At 33.2% G+C, this 27,713-nt stretch overlaps 1 protein-coding gene across 6 annotated transcripts in view; it reads left to right on the top strand.

The window, feature by feature from the left end:
* Positions 1-5,490: 5,490 nt before the first annotated feature.
* The window catches only part of LOC18594826 (uncharacterized), a 30,123-nt gene continuing 7,900 nt past the window's right edge, over positions 5,491-27,713 (top strand). The window contains exons 1-5 of one of the 6 annotated variants that reach the window (XR_016027556.1): positions 5,491-5,610; positions 5,719-5,818; positions 5,949-6,180; positions 6,350-6,385; positions 8,100-8,216. Coding sequence is in view for 1 of the 6 variants with exons in the window: in XM_088808489.1 (XP_088664615.1) it covers positions 5,561-5,610; positions 5,719-5,818; positions 5,949-6,107 (309 nt within the window). In the remaining 5 variants the exon portion in view is untranslated. Of the gene's footprint in view, positions 5,611-5,718; positions 5,819-5,948; positions 6,537-8,099; positions 8,217-27,713 lie in introns of those variants that run through there. The other 5 variants (XR_016027555.1, XR_001930039.2, XR_016027553.1 and 2 more) reach the window with 5 other exon arrangements.

Below are 27,713 nucleotides of genomic sequence, written 5' to 3'. Positions count from 1 at the left end.
GTTTCACGTGTTAATATTTTAACACCCTTGGCAGACTCGGTTAGATGCCTCGACCAAGGTATCCCCGAGGATTAGGTTTGGCTTGAGCCTTGTTTTAATAAAAAACATAAGCCTTAACAATTGTTTTGGTAAATTACAAATATTTTATGGTTTAAGAAATAAATTGAAAACATTATGAAATGAGTTGAAATTTGTTGTTTAAACTTGCCTCTATTTTACTCGCTTTTAGATATTTATGATAATGTCTGTTTACTCATTGGGATTGCAAAATCTCACCCAACTCCTTTCCACCCATTACAGGTTTAGTATAGACTGTAGATAGCTGATCTCATTGAGGACTACCATTGGATCTGCATTTTCCAAACCGTAGGTTCACAGTCCTCTTTATTTTTGTTTATTCGGGGGCCCTCTTGTTATTGTAAATTAAATTAAATATTTTGGCTTACTGTATTTCAGTATGTATAAATTTATTTAGCTTTTACGCTATAAAAATTATTCACGTATAACTCTATAAATATTGTTTTATAAGAAAATAGAATATTTCCCTTAATATTTCTTTTATTTTCTTATTATATTCAAATAACCGTAATTTCATTTTAAATAAAGATTTTAGACTTTTAAACTCATTTTGAATATGAATTATGTATTTTGTACTTGTATATTACGTTTTAGCCAGTTTTGAAATTTTTGAGAAAAAAATGACCAAAATACCCCTGTGTGGTGAAAATTTTATTTTGATTGTTTTTGATCTAAAATAGTATATATTCTCTAAAAACTCGATATTTAACAATGATTGCTCACAAGAAAGGAAAGAAACTGATATGTAAGCCTTGCGGGGTTCCGGATAATGAGTGTCAATCGGGACGTCGCGGCGATTGTCATGGGCCTGAGGGAGGTTCCGGGTCGTGACAAACATCATCAGCCAATATTCCACTAAAAAATTCGGCCAATAATGGTAATGGAGGAAAATAAATTCTTTTCTTGTTGTTTTGTTCCTAAATATGCTAAACTAACTTAAAACACTAACATAACTTAAAATCAAATTAATCTAACAAGTTTCTCTCTCCTAACCCATTTTTCAGAATTGAATTCATCCTCAAATCACATGATTCAACCATGGAAAATGATGGGAAATGCATGGGAAAGGTAAAGCACAAGACAAATTTAAGAAATGTTACCTTTTTTTCACTTGATTTTTGAATTTCCGCCTATTTTCCCTTTAAATTTCTTGGCTAGGTTTTATTTTCTCCTTTCTCTCTCTTGTTTCTTGCTTGGCCGAATGTTGAAGAAGAAGAATGGGTTATGGGCTGATTTTTTTTTTATGCCTTTTTATCAGTTTAATGAAATCATATTATTTTTTTCATTTTTTTGTTTTTTTTCTAGCCATCCACTTGTCCTATTTTTTTCACCATGCATTCCCTTTGACTTATCCAAGTCTTAAGTGGAATTTCCAGATTTTTCCAAAGTTTTGGTGGAGCAAATTTTTTAAAATTACACTTTTGCCCCCGAACTTTTCAAAAATTACATTTTTGCCGCAAAAATTAAAAATTTGCCATAATGCATAATTTTCACTCCTCATACTCATTTCACACTTCAAATAATTAAATTTGATAAAAATCCTTTCAAAAAATTAAATTTTCAATTTTGGATTGTAAAATTACCATTTTGCCCCTATACTCCAAATTATACCGAAATTAAAATTTTTCACTTAAAAACCTCGAATCATACTCCAATACTCAAATCATACTCCAATAAGTCAAATGCGGCCAAAAAAAATCTTTTCTAAAAATTTTCATTTTGTCCCTAAGTGGCAAATGACCATTTTGCCCTTGGATAGTGAAAATTTCGGTTTGACTCCAAATTGATCCTCGAACTCCAAATCACTATTTTAAGTCATCTCTAGACCATGAAACTCTTAATTTCAACTTAAAATTTATATCTGAACTAGTTCGAGGCTTAATCAACTTAATGATACCATTAGGGGCAATATCATCTTTCAACAATTTTCTCAAACTTCCTAAATATGTAACCATTCTATTGAGCATGTAAATGACGTCATAATTATTTTATAAAATAGGGTTTGACATATAGATATAACACCCTAAAGAAAAATAAATAAGTTTACTTGGCAAGATTTCTATACATGATAGAAATAGTGAGAGCTAATGACACTTTAAAGGTCAAGGGTTATGAAATTATGAAATCTAATAGATAAGATCTATGCACAGTGATTGATTTAATGGGATGCATAAAGATGCATAATTCATCTATTAAATACAAGCCATTAGGAGGATGCATATTGATGCACTACTCATATATAGCAAGTCTACTAAAAGATCCAATATGAATAATTGGGTAATAATCTTTATTTAATAAAATAAATTCAAAATAGTTGAATACTTTGAATAAGATAAACAATATAATTTTTTATATTAATTTTTATAGGTTTACGTAAAGGTTTTTCAATTTCTATATTTTATTACAACTATTTTTTTGTTATTATTATTCTTTTATAATTTCAAATTTGTAAACTGTTAAATATTTTTAGCTGGACAATATAAATTTAAATGTTTAAATTTTATAATAATTATGTTTATTTGACTTTTTTTTAAAGTTATTATGTTTATTTGACTTAATTGACTTGTTACATTCAATCTCACACATTTACACAATATTTTAATAATACTTGTTCGAATTTTATAATTTTTTACGTTAATTCTTATAAGTTTACATAAAGGTTTTTCAACTGATATTTTTTATTATAATTATTTTTATTCTTAGTATTAATCCTTTATAAATTTAAATTTGTAAACTATTAAATACTTTAAACTCGAGAATATAAACTTAAGTGTTTAATTTTCTGAAAAAATTATGTTTATTTGATTTAATTTATTTGTTATATTAAATCTCATATATTTACATCAATATTTTAATGATCCTTATTCCACCTTTATAATTTTTACATTAATTCTGATGGGTTTATGTCAAGATTTCTCAATTACTAATTTTCACTATAGTTATTTTTATCCTTATGATTATTCATTTATAAATTAAAATTTATAAATCATTAAATACTTTTAGCTCAATCATAAAAATTTAAATGCAAAATTTTCTCAAAAATTATATTTATATTAACTTAATTGGATTGTTATACTAAATCTCACACATTTACATCAATATTTTATCAAAACTTGTTCTGTCTTTATAATTTTTTATGTTTACTCTTACAAGTGTACACCAATGTTTTTTAGTTGCTAGTTTCACCATAATTATTTTTATCTATATTATTATTCCTTTATAAATTAAAATTTGTAAATTGTTAAATACTTTTAGCTCAATAATATAAATTTAAAGGTTTAACTTTCGCAAAAGTTATATTTATTTTAACTTAATTGACTTGTTACGCTAAATTTCACATATTTATGTCAATATTTTAACAATGCTTATTCTACCTTTATTGTTTTTTACATTAATCTTTACAAGTTTACGGTAAGGATTTTCAATTGCTATTTTCCTCTATAATTATTTTTGTCCTTATTATTATTCATTTTTAAATTAAAATTTATTAAAAGTTATGTTAGTGTAATAAGCTCAATGTGAGTAATTCCAAAAGGGGGTGAATTGGAATGTTTTTAAAATTTTGATGATTCCTTTTCTTATTTCGAGAAAATAGAATTCCTTTGATCCAAATCCCAATTTGAAATTTACAGGTTGAATTCTTACTATTTATTGTAAGAGGCTTTGGAGGCCGTTGGAGAGTGAATGGAGGATGAAGAAATGAAAAATGAGAAGTAAGGCTTGAGTTGGGGCTTTTTATTTTTTCCCACTAAACCCTAGGGATTGACCCCAAGGGTCTATCCCTGAATGTATTTTTCCTTTTCAAGGCTGTAGGGATCAACCCTTTAACCTCAGGGAGTCGATCATTTTGATTTCGAATAGCTATTTTTAGGTTCTTGCTTGTAAGGATTAACACTTTAACCATTGAGGGTCAATCCTTTTGGCTCTAAAAGCTTTTCTAAGTATTTTATCTTGCAGTAGTCAACCCTTTAACCCTTGAGGTAGATCCTTAATAGTTCCAATAGCCAAGTTGAGCCAAAATACTTCCAAGGATCGACCTTCCTTGCCTAGGGATTGACTTTCCTTACCTAAGGATTGACCCTTCATGCCTTAACTTGCAAAAATCTATGCTTTTGGTTTCCTTTCACTTCTATTCTTTCAACCATCAATCATCCACAAATATAACACTATATTATGAAAAAAATTTATAGCCAAATAATTGAGAGAACTTATCCAATAATCAAATCAAAATATTATTAAGTAAACGCTCAAAATTTACCAAGCTTCACTTAATGAAAAATCAGGGGTTCACATAAACGTTTTCTCTAAATTCTATGATGGGTGGGACTGTGGATTCACTATATAAAGGTAAGGCTAAGTCTTTTCTTTTGTCTACAACAACATTAAGATCTCACCCATTGGAGAGTTATTTATTAGAAAAGGATGAGGAAGTTCCTTGTGCATTGAATCCAATCAATTAATCTAGTCAGTATTATTTTCGTTGTCAACTCACGTATCGAGAGTAAGGTATGTTTTTATATTCCAAATTCCTGCTATGGTATATTATGGGTTAATATAAATTTTTTATATACAAAGTTTAACATATTTTTCATCAATCCACTTAGTGCCACATCATATTATTGTTGCCCACTAGTGAACTTTTTCTTGATATTAAACTAAGTGGCTGATTGTTTTAAAAGCTTAGTTAATAGGAAAGAATTCAATTATTACATAAATTTAAGTTTTAATGTTATGAAATTTAAGAGTTTGCATTTCATTGCACAGTAGTTTATATATGAGTTTAGTCTTATTACTTTCATTTGGTTTATTTGTTTAATTTGTGTTTTTTTTATTTCTTCTGTTAATGTGGTATGTAAAATGATATATTTTTCACATTTGAAAATTTCAAAATTATATTAGAAAATGATTGAAATTTGAATTATTTAGAGTTTTTACTTGTTTTTCTTCAAAATTTGATGTTGGTTTAGGATTTAAAAAGAAGAGAAAAACTGAAATTAAGTACGTTGCCATACTTACATATAAAAAATTACTTAGACATGCTCCTTAATTAGCACAATAAGATCAACAAATATACATTTTCTTCTAGTCCACATCTCCCACAAAAACACTAGTAATAAACAATTATCAATATTATATATATATATATATATATATATATATATCACCTTTGTAGTGTTAAAACTTTTTGGAAACTAATACTTTGGCCTCTTACTATATTTTCCATTGTTCTAAATTCTTTGTTCTTTTATGGATCGCGCGATCGCATGAGTCCTTAAGAAATATCTTATAAGTAAAAAAGAGTTGCACACTTTTTAAAGTTAAAAATATTAATTCTTTTTTAAAAATTAAATAGATTAATTAAAAAATCATTTTGCTTGTAAGTACCATCCCTGAGGAACAAAAAAATAGTGTAGATCTGAAGAGAAACCCTCAGTGCGCTCTGCCTCTCTCACAATCTCTCCAGCCCTCTGTTAACAGAGACATGAACAAGTGTCTTGAGACCGGCCAATCCTCCACCAAGGAAACTTTAAGGTATACTAAAATGTAATTCTTTCTTTTGTGAAGTCCTTTACTCATGAACAACTGTTTTCTTCTTCTTCTACATGTGAATAACACAATATATTGACTTGACGACTGCAGAGACGAGAGAAAAGGGGAGAAGCCCATGGCTCCCAGGAAGGAAAGTGAACTGAGAGTTTCCAAGCACAAGAAGCATACATGTTCTAAAAGGAGGTTTGAGGTTAGTTATGTAGCTAATTAACTTCTTTCTTTTTGTGGAATTGATTCCAGTTTGCAATGCTTTTGTGCCTTTTCCTGCTTTGCTGATGATGTTTCCAAAAATTCTGCCTGCTTTCACTTTTATTTATTAGCCTGACCAAAACAAGAGACTCATGAAGAAACAGAAAAGTTTGGAATCAAAGTTAGCAGATCTTAAGAAAGAAATGAACCACGAGGAATTGCAGGAATACCAAGAAAAGCTGGGACAATTGGAACAGAACCTTGCAGAGATTAGAATGGATATTTCTTGAGCAAAAGCAATAAATGATAAGAGCCAGATTTACTTGAATTCTATAATTGCTCGTTTGTTCTCTTGAACTGAAGGTGATTTATTGGCGAGTTTCATTTTTCTCAGGGCAAACCAGAAAAGGAGTTAATTGAAGAATAAAAAACCTTGGGCTAAAATTCAAGGCAAAGCAGCAATTTCTTCTACCTTTAATTGCTCTCCGTATATCAAACTTTTATAGTCCCTTCCTTGTTTCTTTTCCCTCAGGAGATGGAGGCAAGAGCGGTGGGGAGCCAGCTCCAGGTGACTAAAATTTCTTACTTGTAACTTTTAATGTGCTTGAACTTCATTTCTCTTTTTATTTCGTATGCTGAAATTATGCTTGTTTCGTTTCATTACTGGTTGAAATTATGTCACAGTGTGATGACATTTTCAAACATTTAATCATCGAAAATCCTTGGGAAAAAATTGGATAAGAAGTTTATGCTCACAGGTCTCACTCACTAATGATGTTACAATCAACTCCCAATCAATTAACATCCCAAGTAAATAGAATCATAATCTAATAATAAATTATACATACAAGTTATAAGAATTTAATGTGATTCTGTCACTTCAACTTGCCTAGATCAAAAGATGAGAGAAAAGATTCATTAGTTGTAAACAATTACAATCAACAAAGATATCATCAACGCCCAACTCACAAAATAATCCCAAATCCAAACAAACATGACCATTCTCGCTCTGTTTCACTAAACACAATCACTCACAAAATCAAATTTAAACTCAAATTTACACATCAATGAACACTCTCCCTTAGAGTCATGAGGTGTCTGCCCACCCTATCATGCAAACTTTACAACTTTCTTGTAATATCCCGTACTTTGATATAGTGGCTAATAAACTTTACGGATGTCAATTGAGGTTAATTACTGAGTTAAAAAGGTGATTCGAAAGTGAACCTGTGAAACCTTGACTTCCATAGACACGTAACTAAGAGTAGACGCGATAACGCGGACTAGGGGTAATTTCATTATTTCTCGCGATGGGCTCCTAGAAGTGAGTTTTTATAGTATTATTAAGGCCTGAGTAGGCCTAAGGAATAAATGAATGATATTGATGATGGTGAAATAAATGTGGAAAATAGAAATAATGATAATTTCCACGATAGAGGAAAAATAGTCATTTTACATCTAAAGTCTAAATTTTTTTTTTTTACGTTTTCATGAACTCGAGTATTTCTAAACTATTATGGACTTTGTCTCAATGTCAAAAGAGTAAAAAAATTGCACAAAGGATAGGAAGAAGACAAAATCACCTTGTTGAGGGCATTTTGGTAAATTACATGAAACTTGGATAAACTTTAAGCATAAATATCTAATTTCCAGCAGCTTCTTCTAGCTTCCAACAACTTCTTCTTCTTCCTCATCCATCCAATGCCATTTTCATTCCACCTCCATGAAAATCAAAATTTTCATGTGATTTTTCCTTGTTTTCTTTTCATTTCTTTTCTTTTCCTAATCTTTCCTTCTTCTAAATTCTTGGGCACTAAACCTGCAACTTCTAACCCTAATTTTCAGCACATCTAAACCCTAAGAGAGAGAAAGAAAAATCTATCTTTTTTTCTTTTATTTTTTATTTCTACTTCACTTTCAACAACACTTGGATTTTTGGCTTCAAATCTTCATTTTCAATGTTGAAAGGCATGTATTTCCAACTTTTAGAATTTTTGAATTTATGGTTATATTTTCAGATTTATTTCCTAATTTCTTCAAATTCTTGGAAAGATTAGGTCTTTTTATTGATCTTCATGCCTCCAAGCTCATCTAGGTAATGAAATTTTAAATTGGAGTAGTTGGTCAAATGGGTTTGTGAATTAGACTAGAAACTTAGGTTAAATGTTAGGTTAAAGGGTAGATTGCCTAATGTAAATTCATTAGAATGATTAGATTTAATTTATGACTTAATTGAGGTTGTTATGGTTTATTGATAAGTATAGGTTTTAATGGTATTTCAGGACTACCTGAATTAGGACCTTGTTGGTGCTAGTTTTGTCAGGTGAGTGAACTTGCATTAAAATGTTTTGGGATAAATGTATATGTGTTTAATTGAATCATCTGAAATGTTTTATCGGACTTTTCTTTAAAAAATGCTTGGGAACAAGCCCTTGATGAAATGTTTTTATGTGGTGAAATATGTGATATAATGAAACCATATGTTCTTATATTATGTGGATATGTATGTTATGCTTTGAGTGATAATGTTATATAATAACTATAACCTTGCATGTGCGGTGTGGGAGTGCACATGCCGAAAATGATGTGGGTGGGAATGCATATGATGATATTGATATGTGCGAGTAAGGAGTGCACATGATGATATTGAAATGTACGAATAGGGAGTGCACATGATAATATTGAAATGTGAGTGTAAGGAGTGTACATGAGCTGAGTGAAGTAGCGGGGGTGTACATGTATATGTATATATATGCTATAGACAAGTTATGAAAATAAAAAATGTGATTGCACTATATGCTATAAAATGCCTTTTCGCTACAGCGAGAAATTCTCTGTTTTGCTTGTCTTGTTTATGGTTTGTGACTGTAGCACAAGTCATAGACAAGAGGCTACATAAACTCCTATTCTTGGTAACCTACCATTTTGCTAACGTCATATAAAGGTCATAAGTGGTGCTGTTGTCCGAGTTTGAGATGCCACCCGAGACACAAGCTGTTGTTGGTAAAATTTTAAAGCAAATGCTCTTAATGAATGGTTACTATAATGACGTATCTCTTCGACTAAGGATTAAGGGAAATGTAGCTAGACTAATAGGTCCGTAAGAACTTAGTCATTTGATGAAATTATAATTTGAGCCCATGATAGTCAATGGGAAGACAATTAGATGACTATGGATTGCATTTGAGGTCAATATAGAGGAACACGTGTGATAATGGTAATCAGGGGCATACTTTGATTGGAACAAATAATGATGGTTGTAATTCACTTGAAGTTTACAAATCTAAGCATTGAGGGAGGTGTAAACCAATAGTTATGTGCACAGGGGTGAGTGCACTATGTTAATTAAGCTTGTTATGCCCATATATAAAAGGTGTTGGGCTTTTGAAATATTTACATGCGAATATGTGTCGAATATGTGTATAGCAGCTTAGATGGAGTTGGCTTTAATTTCAATTAAGTGACTGTGAGATCTCAAGAATTGATTTGAACTATTATGGTGTATAATTATAAGTACATGAATTAACTCAAGGGTGAAAAATCAATGACTATTATAATTCATGTGTGGTCAAGAAGTAAAAGGTTAGTAAACAAATCTGCTCTAAGGATGAGCTTGAATTTGCTATGCTTAGCGTGAAGTCAAAGGATTAAAGGGTTAGCTGTGGATTTGGTAGCTTGAAGTTAAATGACTTAGAAATATTGATTTTAGTCTAAATGCCATATGGAGTTCTATATTTGAGCTTGATACACAAATTGCTTTAAAGATCGATTTAGGAGTCTATTTGGATTAAGTATGCAAACTATGATGAAAATGATTAGCCTTGAATGTGACTTCTCCAAAGGTAAGGGACTTGGGAAATGTGGATTGTTGGATAAGCTCAAAAAGGGAACTTCTGCATCCTAAGTTTAGGAAATTTTGATTTTTATGATCGCAAAGGCAAGATGCAAAAATTAAGTGAATGCCTATCCTATATATGCAATTGGTTAAGAATTGATGAGTAGAGTCAAGATCTCAACACTAAGTGGTGTACAATTTGATATATGTGTATCTAAAAGAAAATTTGGAGATCATTGTTTAATCAAATTTGTGCCAAATGTTATGGTAAAGGTATATGAATGCTAATAGTGAACTATGCCCAAAAGATAATCTAGGCATACCATAAAGGGTGAAATGGGGAATAGATATGTCGAAATTGAGGAAAGTAAGAAGGGTTCTTACACATGGTAAGGGATGTTGACATTTAAATGGATGTATATATGTAAACGTGGAGTTACTCATGTCATCAGTGGGAATAAAGAATTATTCTTAGTGATTTGAGATTTGAACACAATGTGCTTGATGGGTTCCATAAATGGTATTATAAGATACTAATTGACATAATATACATTATTGGAAATAATTATGAAAATAGGGGAAGAATAAATTCTAGAATTTCGAAGTAATAATGTGAACATAAGTAGAATGATCAAGATAGACAAAATTCATGATGATATTAAGTTGAAGTGGTTAAACTATTTGAGTTATAAGATAAGAAAGAAAATTAGTTGTGAATACTAAGGAATTGTGGAACACTGGAAATAGTGAATAATGATGTGTGTGGTGTTATACATATATGGTGAAGTCATTATACAATATGAAAACAATGTTCTAAGGTGGAATTTACTGATGGTTGACAAGTGTTAAAGAATGTCATGAATTTGAAAATATTAGCTTGGTCAATTATATGTGATAAGCACAAGAGAATATAAATGGTTACGAAAATTATGACGTAAGCTTGGAGGAACACCAAATGGTTAAGGATGATTAATGTAGCAACCTTCAATGTAGATGAATAACGTTGATTAAGTAAACTTTAGCAGTCACCGTGCCGTAGCGTTAGGAACACCTCATGTTTAGGACGCATGAATAAGATGTGAAAGGCGTGAAGTTGAACTTATGAATTGAATTAAGGTCATTGGACTTGATGATAAGCTTCGTTAATCAGAGTTTTAAGGTTTTGGAAGGTATTTATATGAATGAATTAGGAAGTTTCTTTGTGGCCTTATATATTGGCATGTAAGTAAATGAGAAGTTGGAGAGCTTTCGATATAAATTACCATGTGAAATATTAAGATAAACATTATGCTGACTAAAGTCAAACCTTAAGAAATAAAGGAGACAAGAGATTAAGCCTTGTTAAAGACTAAGGAAAGAGTGAACGGGAAGTAAGATAAATGATGGGAGAAATGTGGATGTTGTTATAACAAACATAATAAGCTTAAGGATAATCAATGCAAGTATACTAAGTTTGTCACGACCTGGAACCTCCCTCAGGCCATGACAAACGCCGTGACGTCCCGATTGACACTCATTATCCGGAATGCCAATCGAAACCCCGCAAGGTTAACGAATCAGTTTCTTGCCTTTCCTGTGAGCAATCATTGTTAAATATCGAGTTTTAAGAAAATATAAACTATTTTAGATCGAAAACAATCAAAATAAAATTTTTGCCACATAAGGGTATTTTGGTCATTTTTATCAAAAAATTTCAAAACCTGATAAAGATACAACGTATGGTAGAAAAATATCCACTGTCGATTAAAATAAATTTTTGTAATCTAAATCATTCATTTAAAGTGAAACGTTGACTAATTAAACTAAATAAAAATATTTGATAATATATTTTATTTTCTTATAAAACAATTTTTATAGAACTATACATAAATAATTTTTGTAGCGTGAAAATAAAATAAATTCATGCATACAATAATTTACAAAGTTATAATGTACAATAATAATTACAATGACAAGTGGCCCATGAATACACCAAGTACTGGTGATAGTAACCTACTGTCTGTGAGGTAGAGAGGTCAACTGGAATCATTGACAAAATAGGGTATCTACAAGCTAGCACAGACCTGAAATGTTTGAAAAGGAGGTGGGTGAGATTTTGCAATCCCAATGAGTAAACAGACATTATCATAAAAATCTAAAGGCGAGTAACATGGAGGCAAGTTTAAACAACAAATTACAAACCATTTCATAAGGTTTTCAATTTATTCCTTAAACCATAAAATATTTGTAATTTACCAAAATAGTTGTTAAGGCTTATGACTTTTATTAAAACAAGGCTCAAGCCAAAACTAATCTTCAGGGATACCTTGACCGAGGCGTCTAACCGAGTCCGCCAAGGTAGTTATGATATTTACATATGAAACACATTTTTATTTTTAAAACAAGTCGTTCCTTGGCGTTGGCCGAGTTACACATTCATGTGGGGGTTCGACGTGAAGTGAGCTCTAATACTACCCCGGGAGTTACCCTCCTCGCCTCTACAACCGGAGTAATTATGTAATCGAGTTTACCGTACCCCTCTAATAGGCAGTCCACAAAAACCCGTCACTACACTGACTAAACCCACCAATTTTAATAAAATTTCAATAGTATAACGTGACTTTTATTTATTTACCCAGTCTGCATAGTAAAAACAGCTTACATAAATTTCTAATGCAATTTATCAAATATAGCCACATATACTCATATTTCATAAAGCCATTCATAGGAAAATATATATTTCAAAATAATTAGCAGCCTCAAATTACTCAATTTCATAATCAACACAATATATTTTTATTTGTCACATTTATTTCTAAAACATCAAAAATCTCGCTTTCATTTCATAAAATACATAAAGAGCATTTAAAAATAAACTCTAGATAATTTACAATAATAATAGGTTTACTCACCGTTTGTACAAGCTAAAAGCTTTTTAGGTGCCCCAATAACTACTAGTCGGGTATGATTTCCTTACTTTTACCGAAAGGCTCTCCTCCTAGACACATTGTAAAAATTTACTCAATTCATCACATTAATGCTAAAATACTATATATTTGACTTAAATCCTATACTAATGCATGGTATGAAATGCAATAGCCAAAAATGGCTTAAACGCGGTTTTAACCAATTTTTGGCACTTTACCCAATAAATTGTTAACGCTCTCCATTTTAGCTCTAAATTATCCCATTCTCTCTCCAACCTTTCTAACCATTAATTATCAGCCAATATTCCTCTAAAATCACCAAAATCAGTTCACTTTCCTCCTTGAAAAAATTCGGCCAAAAATGGGACATTAACTCCGTAAATTTTCTACTTTGTTTTTCTATAACATTTAACCATTTTTCATCATTTTCTTTTCATTTCTCTTAGAATAAAAATCAGATCATCATCATTGTACCTCATTGCAGATTCGGCCAAGGGTGGGTATTGTGAAAATTTAATGCTTTCTTGCTCAATTTAATTTCTAAACACATTTAACTAACTAAAACTACCGATTTAACTAAAAATCAAAATCTAAAAATTCCAAAATCTCCCCCCTAGAAATTCGTCCAGCCCTTGATGTCACATTTAGATCGCTCTCCTCAAGCATGCTAAATGGAAACAAAGGCATAGGAAAGGTAGAAATCAAGCTAAAGTCAAAAAATCTTACCGTTAGACGCGTAAACGGGCGAAAAATGCAAATTCCCCTTTGAATTTTCTTGTTTCTCTTTGGTTTTTCTTTTTTTCTTCCTTTCCTCTCTATTTTCTCTCTCATTCTCCCTTATGGCTAGCCATCACTTAAAATGGGGTTTAAATGGACTAACTTTTCATTAAAATAATATTAAATCATTAAAAAGTGCCATGTGTCACTTTCGCATTGGCCCATTTTTAAAATTTCATCCATTTGTTTCCAAATTTTCACCATACTCTTGTCCCACATATCCATAGCTTAGATAAAATTCTTAGACTTATCCAAAGTCTTGGTGGAGTAATTTTTGAAATTTATACTTTTGTCCCCGTAAAAGTGAAAAATTACATTTTTGCCCAAAAAATTGAAAAATTGCCCATAGACATATTTTTCATCCCTTATACTCATACCATTCTCCAATTTGTCAAATTTGATCTAAATTCTCTCAAAATCTCAAATTTTGTTCGCGGGTGGTAAAATTACGTTTTTGCCCCTACACTTCAAAAATCACCAGAATTAAACTTTTTCACTTTCTATCATTAAATTATACTCCAAATAGTTAATCTTGGTAAAAAATTTCACTTCATGATCAAATTATTATCTTAGGTGGCAAAATAACGATTTTTGCCCCTAAACATCAAAATTTTCAAGTTTACCCCTAATGAACTCTCGAACTCCGAACAATCATTTTTAGTCATTCCTGGACTATAAAATATTAAATTTCATCCTATAATTCCTATTTGAACTAGTTCGAGGTTAAATCAACTCAAGTGTACCGTTAGGTACGATATCGGGTTTTGTCTATTCTTAGGTGCTTTCCTAGCATAATAACATTCTACTCAGTGCATGTATGTCATGACATGTGTTTATAGGATCGGTTTTACAAAGTTAGATGGTATGGTCAGGATTAAGAACACGGACACTTTGGAAGATCTTTAAATAATGTCTATCGAGGTCAATGAGCAAAAATTAAGCATACATTAAATCGTTAAAGTTATGAGTGGCTTTAAAAATAAGCCTTTGATTGTTTAAGTTCTCAATAAAACCATATTAAAGGAAGTGTTTAAGTGTTTTGGAAGTGTATCGAAAAGCATAAGGGAATATACTAGCTTAACTTGCTATAAGAGGTCGAATTTGGATGGCCTTGAGTGGCTTGTGGTAACCCAGCAATGTATAAGTAAATGTGCAAGGAGCTATGATTGATAGATAAGGATAGAACTTTAACGATAAGATGGTGTTCACTACTTTAGGCATTGAACTGTAAGTTATGGACTTGTAACCACTTTGTGAACATTCTCGTGAGATAAATTTGAGAGATTTCTCACAATGAGAAAAACACTAAAGCTCGAAGAGTGAATGGCTATATAGTTAAGTTGGGACTCATGACTGGTATGTCACATAAGTGTAAAAATATGTTGCAAATATAAGGATGCCTGGAAATGTTGGTTTAAGGCAATGATTATCTTACCATTAGGTAGACCTGATGAGGTTATGGTCTCGATATACTTGTAGACGTAAGGCATAAATTGTGAAATGTGCTCCCCCCAAAAGTTCCAATTTATTTTGAGTAATTATCAAAGGAAAGTGCCCGATAAGGGTAGGCAAAGGTTGAATTGTGTTTCAAATGTTTAGAGAACGAGGGTGATACGATTTGATTAAATGATACTACTACTGGTGAGGGAATAGAAATACGCTACTAGAATTGTAGAGATCTACTTAGAAAAGAGATGATGATTTGAGAATTCAAGTACTCATATACGAGTAAAGATTTGGTAATGAGACATGACCTATAATTGGAATACTACACTATGAATTTTGGCTAAGAAAATCGACTATAAAACATGTGATGTTTAGCGATGGTGCCAATTAGTGGTTGACTCTCGTATGAGAATGGAATATTGAAATTAGCTTTGTGAATTCACCACAAATGATGAGCATGATCTAACCAGCTATAAGAAGAAATGATTCTAAACTTGATTTTCAATTATTTTGGTTTACAGATGGCTTATTGAGCTTGATATGCCTAAGGCTACTCGAAGTTAAAATTTTTGGAAATATATATGTATGGATATATATGTTGCATATTGGTACAAAAGCTCATACAGGTTGGTTATAATTTAATTCGATGATGATATTCTATCAATGGTTATAGTGCCAGACAATGATTAAGATAATTTATCGCTGATTTTGGCAGTGAACAAGTTGATTATGATGCTGTTAACTTAAAAGTAAGTGTTTATACTTTTTGTATAAGTTCATCAAATTCTATTATATCGTGATCAAACTTGGTGTTTTGATTAACCTGAGAGGCTTGGCATATGAACTAGCTTAACTGTGAGCTAGAAATTGTTAGGCTATTATGAAGTACACAAATAGAGAAGTATGTGTCACAACTTAATTTTCGGGCCATGACAGGCGCAAGGGCCTAATAGGCATAGCCCACTAGGCCCTAGCAAGCCTTCCTGTATAAACCTATACATTAGCCCATTTATTCTCCATATTCCTTTTTTAAAATCTATAACTCATAATGTTCAGATAATAACGTCATTGAAATCAATTCATAAAATCCAAACTTATACTCATAATGGTATTCATCAATCATAATATACATAAATAGTTTACCAAACGATTCTTAGCAAATTACATCCAGTTTACATGTACACATTCAAAGACTCTAACCATCATTAGAGTGACTTTGGACGTGGGTGCTAACACTTAGTATCATGGCAAACCTAACGAACAATGGATAGGGAAAATCACCTTGTTCTAGGATCTAGTCACCTTTTACTCAGAAACCTAAAACATGAAGTTTAAAAACGTGAGTATAAACCCAGTGAGTGAACATAAGAAGGGAACAAGTAAAAAGTACGAAAAGTTTAGAAAACATGATGCATTTATATTCGAAAAATAATGCAATTTAGTTTAATTCTTATTAAAATCCCTCATTTCAAACTTGATTAATTAATCCCTTGATATTGAAAATCCATGATAATCCATGAAGTTGAAAAGAATGAAAATTTCAATAAATATCCAAGCAAGACAAGTATGACAGATATGACAGAGGGTTTCTCACTGCAGCGAAATTCGAAACACAATTTTTAAACCACCCAAGGGTTTCTCGCTACAGTGAGATTCACTTTCGCTGTAGCGAAATTCAGAGCATAGATTTTTGACCTAAACTCGAGAGTTTCTCACTGCAACGAGAATGAATTCTCATTACAGTGAAAGCCACCGCAAGATCCTTGCTGCAACAAGAATGCATTCTCGCTGCAGTGAAACCAGGGCCAGTGTAATGCCCTCACCACCCGAAAGTTTCTTGTTACAGCGAAAATGCATTCTCGCTACAGTGAGAAATATGGCACTTAAGTAAAAAGAATCATTTTTCAACAAAAATCCATTTTATGCTACAATAACAATCAATTTGAAAGTATTTAGCAATTTTCAAGATTCAACATGCAATGCATTCACATATTATAATCATAAAATTTCTATCGTATATGTATACATAAACATATATAAACACGTATACCACCACCTCACTCAGCCAATGTGCACTCCCAACATGCACAAGGTAATATCATCATGTGCACTCCCTACTTGCAGATTTCAATATCATCGTGTGCACTCCCTATTCGCACAAGCAATATTATCATCCACACTTCCGCACCCCATCATGACCGGCATGTGCATCCCCCACATTGCGCACACGGACGATTATATTTATTACACAATATTAACAATCAATACACAACATATATATCAACATAATATAGGAGCATGAGGATTCATCATATTGAACACTAACAACATAACACGTTTCAATAAAGGCTTGTTCCCATGCATAATCTTTAAGGAAAAATCAAATAAAAATCATTCACCTTCTTCATCCAAATACTAATGCATTTCCCAAAACATTTTAAATGCAAGTTCACTCACCGGTCTTTGTTGATGCTTTGATCGACTCTAACTTCGACCAATGCTCTGAATAGAGATGTGGGATCTCATTGGAACCTTGGGGTTTCTTTGTAATTGAATTCCTTTACAAAAGTTTTCAAACTATTGTGGGAATTCTCTCTCTAAAACAACTAGTTAGTGAGAGAAAGGGTTAATGTAAGACTTTTGAGGGTTTTTGAAGTGTAGAAGTGAAAGAGCATGAAAAATCCTATGACAAGGTGTCACGACCCGGTACTCTCCTCGAGCCAGTGACAACCGCCGCGATGTCCCGATAGATATTCTTATCCCGGAATGCTGATCAGAACCTGGCAAGGCTTTAATGTCAGTTTTCTCACATCTTCTGTGATCAATAGTTGTAAAATAACATGTTTTGGGAGGTTATAAACTATTTCCAAATCAAAACAATAGAAAAAAATTTTTTTGTCTCACAGGGGCATTTTGGTCATTTTTCCACACTAATCTCGAAACTAGTTAAATATGTAGTATACGAGTGGAAAACACATATTTCATAATCAGAAATAAATTTAGATGTCTAAACAATTCATTTTAAACGAAACTATATCTATTTGAATATAACAAAAATATTCAATAAAATATTTTATTTTCTTATAAAACAATATTTATAGAGTTACCAGTAAATAATTTTTGTAGCACAAAAGCTAAATAAATTCATACGTATTGTAATACAGATAACCAAAGTATAAAATTTAATTTACAATGACACGTGGGCCCACGAATGACCAAAAATATCATAAAAAATGAACCTACAGTTTTTGGATGATGTAAGTCCAACTGTAGTCCTCGATGATACTAGCTATCTACCGTCTCTTATGAGCTTGAAATGGGTGGAAAGAAGGGTGGTGAGATTATAAAACCCCAGTGAGTAAACAAACACCTTTCAAAATATCTAAAGTTGAGTAAATGGAAACGATCAAAATATCCCATAACAATACATATTTCATAACTCAAAAATTTCATCTCAACCCATGCAAACGGTTGTATTTCATTTAATTTTTCAATAAGGCTTATGACTTTCATAAACATTTGGCTCATGCCATCAAATAGTACTCGATGACACCTTGATCAGAGGTGTACACTTGAGCTCGCCAAGGTTGTTAAAATTTTCGTATACACGTAAAACATATTTTTATTTCGTTTTGAAAACACAGTCGTTCCTTGCCGTTAGTTGAGTTCATCGTCACGAGGTGGTTCGGCGTGACGTGAACTCTAACCATACCTCAAGAGATACCCTACGTGCCTCTCTGACCGTGGTATGAATATAATCGGATTCTGTGCCCCTCTAATAGGTTGGTCCACAGAACTCGCCCACTGCAGCAAGCTAAACCCACCATACAATAAAATTTATAATAGCATGACATGGCAATTATTTTATTTTACAGCCTCTCAAGGCAAATCAATAATTCATGCATTTTCAGCACATTTAGCAATTTAACCATTCCTGCCAATATTGCCATAAGCCAATCAATTAAAATAATAAATTTACAATATATCAAGTGGTCTCCAATTACTCTATTTTCAAAGTCATCATTCAATTTCAAGACAATTTACAAATTCATTTCATTTAAACACATTTTTCATAAAATTCACAAAATCGAATAAAAAGACCACTTTAGATAATCAAAATGATGATAAGGTTACTCACTTCACAATAGTGGGATTTTTACGTCGCTATTGATTCGTACTTGTATAATTATTCTTAGTTGTCAGTCACTTACGTCGTTCGGCACGCTCCCACAACAAACTTTCCTAGCAACAATTTAAATCCAATATACTTAACGCATCAATTCCACTTCTCTCTCTCATTCTATCACAAATCTACATTATTTCTCCTCATTTCTTCCAATATTTTACCATTCAACTTAACACTCTCAACCAAATTATGCATCTAAATTCCTTCGACATCAATAATTCTTTACAACGAATCATTTAAAATTTCTTAACTTCATTCAAGCACTATTCGTAAATTTCACATTTTCTTCTTTACTTTAGTCCTATGACACCTCCTAATAAAATATTTAATTGTTGTATTAAAGTAATTTAAATTTAATTCATATCACCAAATAACCAATGTATAATTAAATAAAATGGGCTATCCTCCATATAGTCTAATTTCACTATAAGCCATGGAGTAAAGTAAAGAAATTTACCCAATTAGGCTATGTTGGCCCAAGTCTCCACCTTCATTTTCTTTTGGATTTTTCTTCCTTTGTTGTTTTTGTGTCCTTTTTCATGGACTTCTCCCATTTCTTTTTAATTGGGTCATGCCCATTCTTTCGTTATTGGGCCATGTCCATTTATATGCATATATTTTCTTTTCTTTTCTCTTATTTTTTTTTCTTTTCTTTTCTCTCCAGCCGACCAGCAGCTTCTTGCTTGTCTTTCTTTTTCCTTTCTCATGTACAAGAGCTGTCCACAATTTCCTCTCTCTCTCCCCATCTCACCGTCGGCCACACTTTCTAGCTTTTTCAACCATAATTTTTTTTCAGCAACTAAGGCTGCTCATATTGACTTCAAAATCAACAGCTAAGTTACTCTATTTCTTCTCAAAAATTAGTAGATAAGTTGCTCTATTTGTCCTCCAAAAATCAGCAGCCAAAACAACAAAGATTTAACAACCAAAACCACACTTTACAACCTTCAAAATCAGCTGCAAAAATCTGCACTTTTTAGCCTCCAAAACCAGCAGCAAAACTGCATTTTTCAGCCTTCAAAATTAGCAGCTAAAGCTGCTCCTCTCATCCCTTAAATGGACAGAAAAATTGCTTTCTTTTCCTCCTTAAATGGTAGCAAAATCGCCCCCCTCAACTCAGCTCTTTCACCTTTCTTTTCTTCCTCACCACTCGGCCTTCTCTGGTTTCTTTTTGTTCTCTTTGCTCACGCCTTCTTCTTGTTTCTTTTTCTTCTCTTAACTAACCGACTTCTGTCTTTCATCTTGTCTTCTTCACTTTACTTATTCACCCATATATATATTTTATTCTTTCCATTTTATTCCAACTTGGCTGGCCCCTCACATTTTTCTTTCTTTCTTTCTTCATTTTGTTCCACATGGCCGACCCCCCCTTCCATCAGTTAAATTAAAGAGTCTTTTGACTCTTTTTATTGACTACATGGGCGGCTGCCCATGTTGGTCTATCTTTATCTAGATATATATATATATTTTTGTATACTATTATTATTTTACTATATGTTCATTTTATTTCACTCATTAATTCTAGTACATATCCTTTAATCTTTATATTTCAAATTCGATGCCTTCATTACGTCTAAAAATTTTAATTTTCATCTATCTCTTTCCTTTACACGAGTATAATCAAAACATAGAAATTTTACTTTAACGCGGTGTCACGACCCGGTACCTGCCTCAGGCCCATGACAATCGCCGCGACGTCCCAATTGACACTCATTATCCGGAATGCCAACCGGAACCTCGCAAGGCTTACATATCAATTTCTTTCCTTTCCTATGAGCAATCATTGTTAAATATCGAGTTTTTAGAGAATACATACTATTTTAGATAAAAAACAATCAAAATAAAATTTTCGCCACACAGGGGTATTTTGGTAATTTTTTTCTCAAAAATTTCAAAACTGGCTAAAACGTAATGTACAAGTACAAAACACATAATTCATATTCAAAATGAGTTTAAAACTCTAAAATCTTCATTTAAAATGAAATTACGGTTATTTGAATATAATAAAAAAATAAAAGAAATATTAAGGAAAATATTCTATTTTCTTATAAAACAATATTTATAGAGTTATACGTGAATAATTTTTTTATAGCGTAAAAGCTAAATAAATTTATACATACTGAAATACAGTAAGCCAAAATATTTAATTTAATTTACAATAACAAGAGGGCCCCCGAATAAACAAAAGTAAAGAGGACTGTGAACCTACGGTTTAGAAAATGCAGATCCAATGGTAGTCCTCGATGAGATCAGCTATCTACAGTTTATACTGAACCTGAAATGGGTGGAAAGGAGGGTGGTGAGATTATAAAATCCCAATGAGTAAACAGACATTATCATAAATATCTAAAGGCGAGTAAAATGGAGGCAAGTTTAAATAACAAATTTCAACCCATTTCATAATGTTTTCAATTTGTTTCTTAAACCATAAAATATTTGTAATTTACCAAAACAGTTGTTAAGGCTTATGTCTTTTATTAAAACAAGGCTCAAGCCAAAACTAATCCTCGGGGATACCTTGGCCGAGGCATCTAACCGAGTCCGCCAAGGGTGTTAAAATATTCACACGTGAAGCACATTTTTATTTTTAAAACTGACCGTTCCTTGGCATTGGCCGAGTTACAATTCACGTGGGGGTTCGACGTGAAGTGAGCTCTAATACTACCCCGGGAGTTACCCTCCTCGCCTCTACAACCGGAGTAACTATATAACTGGGTTTATCGTGCCCCTCTAATAGGCAGTCCACGGAAACCCGTCACTGCAGTGACTAACCCACCAATTTTAATAAAATTTTGACAGTATAACGTGGCTTTTATTTATTTATCCAGCCTGCATAGTAAAATAACTTACATAAATTTCTCAATGCATTCACAAAATATAGCCACATATACTCATTTCTCATAAGCCATTCCTAGGAAAATATATATTTTTCAAGTCAATTTGTAGCCTCCAATTACTCAATTTCATAATCAATACAATATATTTTTATTTGTCACATTTATTCCTAAAACATCAAAAATCTCGTTTTAATCTCGTTCTCATTTCATAAAATACATAAAGGGCATTTAAAATAAACTCTAGATAATTTACAATAATAATAAGTTTACTCACCGTTTGTACAAACTAAAAGCTTTCTAAGTGCCCCGATCACTACTCGTCGGGTACGACTTCTTTGCCTTTTCCGGAAGGCTCTCCTCCTTGACACATTACAAAAATTTACACAATTCATCACATTGATGCTAAATCGCTATATAATTAAATTAAATCCTATACTAATGCATGGTATGAAATGCAATAGCCTAAAACGGCTTAAACGCGGTATTAACCTATTTTTGGCACTTTGCTCGATAAATTGTTAACGCGCTCCATTTTAGCTCTAAATCATCCCATTCTCTCTCCAACATTTCTAACCATTAAATATCAGCCAATAACCTTCTAAAAACAATAAAATCAGCTCACTCTCTTCCTTGGAAAATTCGGCCAAAAATGGGACATTAACTCGGTTAATTTTCTACTTTGTTTTTCTATCACGTTTAATCGTTTTTCATCAATTTCTCTTCATTTTCCTTAGAATAAAATCAATTCATCATCATTGTACAGCATTGAGCATCCAGCCAAGAGTGGGTATTGTGAAAATTTAATGATTTCTTGCGCAATTTAATTTCTAAACACATTTAACTAACTAAAACTATCAATTTAACTAAAAATCAAAACCTAAAAATTTCAATTTCTCTCCCCTAGAATTTCATCCAGCCCTTGATATCACTTTTTGATCTCTCTCCTCAAGCATGCTAAATGGAAATAAAGGCATAGGAAAGGTAGAAATCAAGCTAAAATCAAAAAATCTTACCGTTAGACGCGTAAACGGTCGAAAACCGCGAATTTGCCTTTGAATTTTCTTGTTTCTCTTTGGTTTTTCTTTTTTTCTTCCTTTCCTCTCTATTTCCTCTCTTGTTCTTCCTTATGGCCGGCCAGCACTTAAAATTTGGGTTTAAATGGGCTGACTTTTCATTAAAATAATATTATATCATTAAAAAATGTCACATGTCACTTTCCCATTGGCCCATTTTTAAAATTTCATCCATTTGTTTCCAAATTTTCACCATACACTTGTCTCATATATTCATAGCTTAGATAAAATTCTCAAACTCATCCAAAGTCTCGGTGGAGTAATTTTTGAAATTTACACTTTTACCCCCGTAAAAGTCAAAAATTACATTTTTACCCCAAAAATTGAAAAATTGCCCATAGACATATTTTTCATCCCTTATACTCATACCATTCTCCAATTTGTCAAATTTGATCTAAATTCTCTCAAAATCTCAAATTTTGTCCGTGGGTGGCAACATTACGATTTTGCCCCTACACTCCAAAAATCACCAAAATTAAACTTTTTCACTTCCTATCATTAAATTATACTCCAAATAGTTAATCTTGGTCAAAAATATTACTCCATGATCAAATTATTATCTTAGGTGGCAAAATGACGATTTTGCCCTTGAATATCAAAATTTCTAATTTTACCCCAAATGAACCCTCGAGCTCCGAACAATCATTTTTAGTCATTCCTGAACTATAAAATATTAAATTTCATCCTACAATTCCTATTTTAACTAGTTCGAGGTTAAATCAATTTAAGTGTACCGTTAGGTACAATATCGGGTTTCGTCTATTCTTAGGTGCTTTTCTAGCGTAATAACATGCTACTCAATGCATGTATGTCATGACATGTATTTATAGGGTCGGGTTTTACAATTCTACCCCCCTTAAAATAAAATTTTGACCTCAAAATTTCACTTACCAGATTCGACAAATAGATGCGGGTATTGGTTCCTCATCTGATGCTCTACTTCCCATGTCATTTCCTCCATTCGAGCACTTTTCCACAACACTTTGACCATTGAAATACTCTTGTTTCTCAGTACTCGATCCTTTCGATCCAAGATACTCACAGGTTGTACCTCGAACTTCAAATCGTCATGCAACTCGATCGGAGGTGTTTCGAGGACGTGAGAAGGATCTGGTACATATTTCTTAAGCATGGAGACATGGAAAACGTTGTGGATCCGATCTAAATCCTGAGGTAATTCTAACCGATAAGCCACTGGTCCAATCCTTTCAATGATTCGGAATGGTCCAATATATCTCGGGTTGAGCTTTCCCCTCTTCGAAAATCGAATCACACCTTTCATTATCCAATAAAACACCATAATTTATCATGATAGTATAATCAATAAGATTTAATACTTCAAAGTATTCAAATTATTACCTTTCCAAGGAGAAACCTTAAGAAAAACTTTATCATCGATCTCAAACTCCAAGTCTTTTCTCCGTTTATCTGCATAGCTCTTCTGCCTATCCTAGGCTACCTTTAGCCTCTCTCGTATAACCTTGATCTTGTCATTAGTTAGCTCGATCAATTCCACACTCACTAACTTTCTTTCACCCACTTCATCCCAACAAAGTGGAGTACGACATTTCCTTCCATATAAAGCTTCGTATGGTGCCATACCAATGCTAGATTGAAAGCTATTGTTGTAAGCAAATTCCACCAATGGCAAATGTCTGTCCCAACTCCCAATAAAGTCAATGACACAAGCCCGTAACATATCCTCCAAGGTCTGGATAGTCCTCTCTGACTGACCATCCATTTATGGGTGAAAAGCAGTGCTAAATTTCAATTTGGTTCCAAGAGCTTCTTGAAATTTCGGCCAGAATCGAGAAGTGAATCGAGGATCTCGGTCTGACACTATAGAAACGGGAACTCCATGTAGCCTCACAATCTCATCTATATAGAGCTGAGCCAGCTTCTCAATAGAGTATGTACTATGGACAGCTAAAAAGTGAGCGGACTTAGTCAATCGATCTACGATCACCCAGATCGCATCCTTTCCCCTTTATGTCCGCGACAATCCCAAAACAAAATCCATAGTTACATGCTCCCATTTCAACTCGGGAACAGGTAAAGACTGAAGTGTACCTGCTGGCCTTTGATGCTCCGCCTTAACTTGCTGACATACGAGACACTTTGCTATGAATTCTGCTACGTCTCGCTTCATACCTGGCCACCAATAATTCTCCCTGATAGTCTTATACATCTTGGTGCTTCCGGGATGTAATGCATAGGCAGATGAATGGGCTTCTTCCATGATCGCTTGTCTCAACTGGTTTCCCTCAGGAACACAAACTCGATCTCTAAACATCAAGACGTTATCCTCTCCAAATCTGAACTCACTGACTCCCCCATCGGTCAGTTTTTGAATTTCTTTTCTCAACTCATCATCAGACCTCTGAATGTCCTTATTCTGATTAAGTAACGAAGGTCGCATAATGAAGTTTGCCAATAAGGATCCATCCTCACCATTTCTCAACTGGACCCCAAGAGATTTCATCTCTATTAATATTGGAAAATAACAACTCTGAAGTGCTGCTAAAGATAATGAAGACTTACGACTTAAGGCATCAGCTACAACGTTCGCCTTTCCCGGATGATAGTCTATCACAAAGTCATAATCTTTTATCAACTCCAACCATCGCCTTTGCCTCAAATTAAGCTCCTTTTGGGTGAGCAAATATTTTAAACTCTTATGATCCGTAAATATCCGACAATGCTTACCATACAAGTAATGCCTCCAGATTTTTAAAGCAAACACCACTACTGCTAACTCTAAATCATGGGTAGGGTAATTTGCTTCATGCCTCATTAGCTGTCTAGAAGCATAAGCCATAACTTTTTCATCCTGCATCAATACGCACGCCAACCCCAACTTTGAGGCATCACTATATACTACAAATCCCTTACCATTAACAGGAAGTGTTAAAACGGGAGCGGAGGTTAACCGGTTCTTTAGCTCCTGAAATCGATTCTCACAAACATCATCCCACACAAACTTAACTCCCTTATGAGTTAGACGGGTCAAAGGAGCTGCTATTAAGGAAAACCCCTGAACAAACCTCCTAAACTCTTCCCAGAACCAGTCATAGCAGATCTGCTAAACCTCGAAGGTCTCTGCTGTGATGGTGGAAATGGAGGTCGAGGAGATGTCACGGAAACAGAAGTAGTGCTCCCTGAAGTCGCTGAGTCCTTGCCTCTTTTTACTGGCTGACTAGAAGACATACTAGGATTCCTCCTTTTTGCAAACTCAGTCCGAATCCTCCTATTCTCAGTGGCGAGCTTCTCAGCTTGTAAAGCCATCTTTACCACTTCCTTATGCGGCTCCCTACCAGTCACTGTCATCCGCTCTCTAATCTCATTACGAAGCTCTTCCTCGAAATAACTGGCCTGATCCTGCTCAAAGTTCACCAGATCCGGCACATATAACATTAACTCGTTAAAACGAGTCTCGTACTCCTCTACAGTTAGATTCCCCTGTTTCAAACTCAAAATTTCTCTCTTCTTTTCTTTTTGATGAAAATAAGTGAAATACTGACCATCAAATTTTCTGAGAAAATCGAGCCACGTCTGAGGAGTAGTGGAACGGGACTTCACTGAATTCCACCAAGTATGAGCCCTCTTCTCTAATAATCTCGTAGCCACCATCAGCTTCATGTCGTCGTCTAATCTCATATTAGAGAGTCTCTGAAACCTGATTAATCCAGTCTTTTGCCATAGTGGCATCCAACTCACCCGTGAAAGACACACAACCGAGCTGTCTAGCCTCCTTTAGCTTCTTGGAAATTGATACATCTTGTACCGGTGGTGGAACTAAAGGACTAATTGGTGGTACTATAGGTGAAACTTGACCAGTCGGAGCTCTACCAGCCATTGCGGTAAAGAAAGCTGCCAATGCCTGTGCTGCCTCAGTAGGCATGGTGGGAATACCCGTAGGTGGCGAAGGAGGTGGAGGATGTGGAGGACTATCGGCCTGCTCAGCAACAGGTGCTGCCCGAATGGTAGACGCAGCCGATTCTTCCCCTACTGCATCTAGCTGACGACGTTGGGAACGACCTTTTTCCCTCCCAACCGATTTAGTGAGAGGTGGGCGTCCGCGTCGAAAAGGCATAATAATCTATAAGAGAAAACGAACAAGCTTAGGGAACTTTAGGCTCTATATGAAAATGCATGCATTCTATTCAACCTAACTTAACTTAATTCGGGGCCACACTGATATTGTAATTTTTTTAAAACCACTTTAAAACCAAAAACTCTTATCTTTAAAACCAAAAGCTCTTATCTTTAAAACCAAAAGCTCTGATACCAATTGAATTGTAACGACCCGGTACCTGCCTCAGGCCCATGACAATCGCCGCGACGTCCCAATTGACACTCATTATCCGGAATGCCAACCGGAACCCCGCAAGGCTTACATATCAATTTCTTTCCTTTCCTATGAGCAATCATTGTTAAATATCGAGTTTTTAGAGAATACATACTATTTTAGATAAAAAACAATCAAAATAAAATTTTCGCCACACAGGGGTATTTTGGTAATTTTTTTCTCAAAAATTTCAAAACTGGCTAAAACGTAATGTACAAGTACAAAACACATAATTCATATTCAAAATGAGTTTAAAAGTCTAAAATATTCATTTAAAATGAAATTACGGTTATTTGAATATAATAAAAAAATAAAAGAAATATTAAGGAAAATATTCTATTTTCTTATAAAATAATATTTATAGAGTTATACGTGAATAATTTTTTTATAGCGTAAAAGCTAAATAAATTTATACATACTGAAATACAGTAAGCCAAAATATTTAATTTAATTTACAATAACAATAGGGCCCCTGAATAAACAAAAGT

This window comes from Theobroma cacao, chromosome 7, assembly GCF_053813885.1.
Source record: "Theobroma cacao isolate CCN51 chromosome 7, ASM5381388v1, whole genome shotgun sequence".
In the NCBI taxonomy this organism is placed as follows: Eukaryota; Viridiplantae; Streptophyta; class Magnoliopsida; order Malvales; family Malvaceae; genus Theobroma; species Theobroma cacao.
The sequence above is the reverse complement of the archived record's forward strand: the minus strand, read 5'-3'. Positions and strand labels throughout refer to the sequence as shown.